Source organism: Artemia sp. Qi Xiang Cuo, chromosome 11 (assembly GCF_049724085.1).
Source record: "Artemia sp. Qi Xiang Cuo chromosome 11, ASM4972408v1, whole genome shotgun sequence".
Classification (NCBI taxonomy): domain Eukaryota; kingdom Metazoa; phylum Arthropoda; class Branchiopoda; order Anostraca; family Artemiidae; genus Artemia; species Artemia sp. Qi Xiang Cuo.
The window spans coordinates 33238183-33244182 of record NC_142804.1 but is presented as its reverse complement, the minus strand read 5'-3'; the positions used below and the strand labels follow the sequence as shown (position 1 = coordinate 33244182).

General features: G+C 33.1%; 1 protein-coding gene across 1 annotated transcript in view; it reads left to right on the top strand.

Annotated features, from left to right (window-relative positions):
- The first annotated feature begins 274 nt into the window (after positions 1-274).
- cathD (cathepsin D) overlaps positions 275-6000 on the top strand; it is a 45348-nt gene continuing 39622 nt past the window's right edge. Inside the window, exon 1 of the mRNA XM_089096716.1 lies at positions 275-432. Coding sequence (XP_088952842.1) covers positions 335-432 — 98 coding nt within the window. The 5' untranslated portion in view covers positions 275-334. The remainder of the gene's footprint in view (positions 433-6000) is intronic.

The following is a 6000-nucleotide window of genomic DNA, read 5'->3' as shown; positions in this document are numbered from 1 at the left end:
ATGCTTTTTGTTTTTTTGGGTCTGCTATTTTGTTAATCTGAGAAAGTCTAAAGAAGCATTCTTCATATTTCAAGCTATGAGGTTGCTACTCCCTTGGGTTTATTTTTCCTGCTCTTACCCTAGAACCTATCCTCAGTTTCAGCAAAATCAATTAAACATAACTACCGGGAAGCGTCGCAAAGCGACGCGAGTGGCGAATTTTTAACCTACTTTTCAGATGGTACAAACTGATCTTTGTGGTACAACTTTGGTCGGAAAACTGGTACAACTTATCTCAAAGCTTTGGCATCGCTGCTTAGTACAATTTTTGATGAAATAGAAATTAGGCTGCATAATGATTGCTCTACTTTTTGGTTTGTTATTGACCTGTTGTCATGCGTTCGGGTCAATTACGTTTGATGCCAGTTATAGGCACTCAAACAGCATACACAGGTAAATTAAAAATTGCTATTTTGATGTAAGACTCAGTGCTTGTAGGCTATACCCTATCAAATTTGTTCTTACCAGACTAATTGAGATATTGACTTAGAGTGCATTCATGGGCGCCCATAAGCTGAATTCCGGGGGGGGGGGCAAACTACGTCTAATTGCTACTTTTAGTGCTATATAATAGAAATATCCGGACAAAAATATAAAAATAAGGCAACATCATTCAGCCAGGAGGGGGGGGCAAGAGCCCCCCCCCATATGGGCACCTATGAGTGCATTTAAACAGACTTGGGTGTGGCTAAGGTTTTTTTCTCTGTATATAAACTAAGCTATTTTCTGTTGGCCATCTGGTGGTATCCTGGGCGGAAAGCCTCTTTGGGAACAACTACTTTTGTGGCATTCTGGAAATAGGCTATAGAGACAGCTATTTAGACTGACCCTATTGTACCACAAATCCTTAAGGAGTATAATTGGCAAAATTCTAGTTTGCTACTTTTTGCAGTAAATTTTTACCAAATCATATTATTGACTTACAAATAAAATGAATATACCACTTGATGGCTTTTTTTATGCTCTTTCCAAATATAATAATCATTTTTGTTGGAAATGAATTTCACCCCCACCCCTATATACCAATTCAGGGTAGCCTATATAGCCTATTTACACATTATTGGAGTTGGGGTAAAGTTTAAACTTACCTCCCATTTACATCAGAAATAAAATTTACTCCTCCCCCTAATGTGCAAATATATACCCTGAATTGGTATATATAGGGGTGGGGGTAAAATTCATAAAAATTTACCCTTTTTGCTATCTTGGAAAGGGGGTAGGGTAGAAAAATGAAACTTTTAGGAATGAATACAGGGCCAAAAACATACTCAGAGAAGGTAGGCCCTATTGCCAAGCTTCAATGTCACCCTATTCTGATTTCTAAGTCTTAGAAGTGTGCATAATTAACAAGTCAATACCTATTTTGAATTTTGACTAAACAGTGGCCAGGGTTTACCCCCTAGAAAATAGCCTACACCCCCATGGAAAATACCCCCTCCAGAATAGAAAATAGGCCTAAGGCTTTTCAAATTTGAGGATTTTATTTGAGTTTTTTTTTTTTGTAGAGAAAAGGAGTTTTGGTACTTGTATATTATGTGCCACTTACTCAAGTTTATGCTGTATAAAATTTGTGAACAAGCTGGTTTTTTTGTTAGTTTATCTCTTCATTACTTTAGAAATAAATTTGGGCTATAGATTTGCACATTAGGGGGAGGGGGGTAAAGTATTGTGGGTTTGCATGCAAAATGTGTTTGGTACAATTATTCTGCATATTAGGGTAAGACACCCAGTAGTTGGCCACCTGCCTATTCTTGGACAGAATGTAACTAACAGGGAACCTAGCTCTAGGCTAATGTGGTCACTTAGTGGTACTAAACTTAGTGGTCACTTAGCAGACTATTTTAATGTTAGACAAAGAAAGCGACAAGTTGACCTTGTTGCTTAGATATATGGATATCTAAGTGACCAGGGAAACCAGCTTTGTCTTTGTATAAAAACTTTCTAAGCACATTAGCCTAGAGCTAGGTTCCCTGTTAGTTACATTTTGTCCGAGAATAGGCATGTGGCTGACTACTGGGTGTCTTACCCTAGATAGATAGATAAATAAGTGTATTTTAAAGCCAAATGTACAGCCATGAACACAGTAAAATAACATAAATGAAAGGCATAAATACCATAAACTTTGATCAGCAATCATCATAAAACACTACATTAATCTAATAATAGTATTTAATATTTAGAAAAACAGTCATTAAAAAAAAAAATTAACACTTCCAGATACCTTTCTATTCTTCTGTAATTTTTTAGTGGCCATATACCTAGAAAAAATTGTTTCTGACCAAACAATCCAAATACTTTATCCCCCTCCCCTATGTGCAAATATATAGCCCAAATTACATATTTCCCTTATATTTCATCACTTGTCTTGTGCTAAGCTGGAAAAAATTAACAAAGAAACTAGTTTTGTTCTTGAGTTTGACACAGCATAGTGAGTTGCCCATAATACACAAGTAACAAAAACTCCTTCCCCATACAGACATTAAAAAAATGAAACTCAAATAAAATTCTCAAATTTGGTAAGCCTTCTTTTACAGGGGGGGGGTCCAGGGGGTAAAGTATTTGTACAGTTTGAAGTCAGAAAGCAACTCTTTCTAGGTATATAGTCACTAAAAAATTGCAGAAGAATAGCAAGGTATCTGGAATACTGGAAATTCTGTTAACTAAAAAAAAAGAATCCCAGTATAAAGTAAATGTAATGTTTCATTTAAGTGTTTTTTTCCAAGTGTTAAGTGTTTTTTTTTTCAATGACTGTTTTTCCTAGAATTAATTACTATTATTAGGTTAATGTAGTGTGTCATTTTCCAAGCATATAACTACCACAAATCACCCTAAATAAATGAATTGAACCAAAAACAAACAGAAATTACAATAAATAACCTTTTCAAACTCAAAATTGCAAAAATTATCATGAGTAGGGCTGAAGACCCCCACACCTCCTCAAGACCAGAACATAATTTGCACTTTACTGAAAACAAAATACATTTTAAGTGTTTTCAATTTTTTGGCTTTAAAAAATAAAGAAGTACTAAGACTATAAGGAATAGATATCAGAATATGTATATCAAACTGACAATACACAGTTATTTTATTTTCTTTCTTTTTTTAAGTTGCAAATAATTTTCTGGTCTGAAGAAGACATGGGTGTTGTCAGCCATACTCTTTTTACTTTTTTCTTGTTTTGAGTTTGACTAGGCTATCTATTGTAATTTCTGTTAGTCTTGGGTTTCATTTATTGGTTAATGATGATTTGTGGTAGTTTTACACTTGGAAGATAAGAAAAACAAACTTGTAGAATTTGACAATGCTTTTGTCCATAAAAACTTGAACAATCTAGAATTTGCTGGTTCCCAAATCCAACTATCCTTTCAAAGGATAGGCATCCTTCTTAAACTTTTTGGTGCCATATATTTTAGCTTAATTTTGATGATTGTTTGCCTATATTTTTTTTCTTCTTTAATTTTTGTTTTAATTTGGCACCTGCTACTGCCAAAAATTGCAAAAGTTCATATGGAAGTCTTTTCAACACAAATGGATTTGTGTTTTTTTTCTCAGTTTTTAATATACTTCTGGTGTTTAAATTCCTCTTTTTCCCATTCCTTAGCACTTTTCAACAAAACTTAATGAAACTCAAATATTACAATCAAATAAAAGTTCAAGATAGGGATAAAATCCTTTTTAATAGACAGTGTATAATAAATTTTTTTCACAAAAAATACCAGATATTTTGGTCACATATACAGTGACCGTCATCAGTAGTAAAACTAAACTAAAACAATTTAAAACAAAAGTTTATATACTAAATCAAATAAAACTACATATTGTTTAAATCTCTAATTCTTTTCAATGCAAAGGTGGAAGCTAGCATCTTTGACCTTCTTGGATTGACATTGGGCACTTTCAAGGAAGAAAAGTTTGAACAAAGCTTACATTTCAAGACTTTAAATCACATTATTAAGGATAAAAGTCAAAAAAGAGCTTTAATAGTGAGAGATAAACTTTCCCTGGAAAATCTTGTATCAAAAACGGTTAGTGTAAGTGACTTTTGTTTTATTCAACAAACAGGGAAAAATCACTTCAATCATGACTTTTGCCTTTCCAGAGAAAGATTGCTAAAAAAGTTTTCGAAATTATCAACAAATAATGTGGTAATACCTTTGTCAATTCTTGGACCAGGTGTGGTTAATTTTTCATCAAGAACTTTAACAATACAAGAACAATCAGTACTTGAAAAGGGTCTGAAATTTTGTTTTAAACTGGATGAAGTCCCCATGGAAGACATTATCTCTTCAATAGAAACATCTTTGCATAAAAACGTAAATCTAATAAAAGACATTAGCTTAGTAAGAGCTTCTACTGTAAAAACCCTGTCTAATTTTGTATTGAAATGGAATTTCCTAGTACAACCATCAAAGACATAAGAATTCTTAAAAACTTGAAAAAGGATGGTTCAATTACTATGTTCTTTGTTCCTTACCATATGTACCCTGGCTAAGTGAAAAACTTAAAAGAATTTTACAAAGCAATGATCTTAAGAGTAGCTTTAAAGAGTAATAATACTTTGGGTAGTTTTCTAATTTCTGGGAAGGATCTAACTTCATTGGGGCAACAAAGTGGGGTTTATCAGATCCCATGTACTTGCAGAAGCTCATATGTGGGAAGTACTAACCAGAGTTTGGAAATGAGATTATTACAACATATAGATTCTATTTCTTCAGCTTTAGAGCAAGATTCTAAGTCTGAAGATTTTACTTCAGCCCTTTCAGAACATATTTTTAATTTTCCAGACCATTTTATTTTGTTTGAGAATGTCTCTTTGATTTCTAGGGATTGGGGGTTTAAAGCAAAATTTTTGTGAAACTCTTGAAATAAAGAAAATTTTATTCAAGAATGTTGCTTTGAATCAGGATACAGGTGAATATGGCCTAAACTCTATCTATGATAATTTATTAAAATCTGACAGAGTAAAGTTCAATTGACCCAATGTAGTTGACCTTTGTCCAAATGTTATATCATTGAATGTTAATGAATCAAATCCAAGAAGGTCAAAGAGGCTAGCTTCTGCCTTTGCATTGAAAAGAATTAGAGATTTAAACAAGACGTAGTTTTATTTGATTTAGTATATAAACTTTTGTTTTAAATTGTTTTAGTTTAGTTATACTCTACTGATGACGGTCACTGTATATGTGACCAAAATATCTGGTATTTTTTGTGAAATTTATTATACACTGTCTATTAAAAAGGATTTTATCCCTATTTGGAACGTTTATTTTATTGTCATGGAAAGGACGTGTGGTCTCCAAAATTATCTATGTCTTATTTTCTACAGGAGGGGGGGAGGGTATTTTCTGCAAGGGTATTTTTCAAGGAGGGGATTTTCTCCACAGGGGTTACTTTCTGTGAGGGGGGCATTTTCTGGGGGTTAACCCCTCCCCCCCATTCACCATATTCACTTATGTTATTTTACTGTGTTCATGGATGTATACTTGGCTTTAAAATACAGTTATTTATCTATCTAATATGCAGAATAATTATACCAAATGCATTTTGCATGCAGACCTGCTATGCATTTTTGTCAAAAGATGTAAGATCTTAGCACAAAAATGAGTAAAAGAATGGCCCTAATATTTTATCTTTTGTTAATTTGCAGATTTTTTTTTTCTCTGGTTTGAGTCTTGAAAATGCAATCTCAGTTATTTGGGTAGAATTTTAAGCCATAACAATGTTTTTCCCCCTAAATTTATAAAATATATTTGTAGATAACTGAAACCTCATCAATTGCAATTGAGCAAAGTTGTGAAGCTGAAAACAGTTTTCTTGTACTTCATTCAACCCCAAGATCTGTATGTTTTACAAGGTTTTACTTTTATAACACATAGGTTTTTAAAGGTCAGTACCCTCTAGGGAGAAGGAGTAGAGGTAGAACTTCAAAATACCTTCTCAGGACATACTTAGGTAAATTTT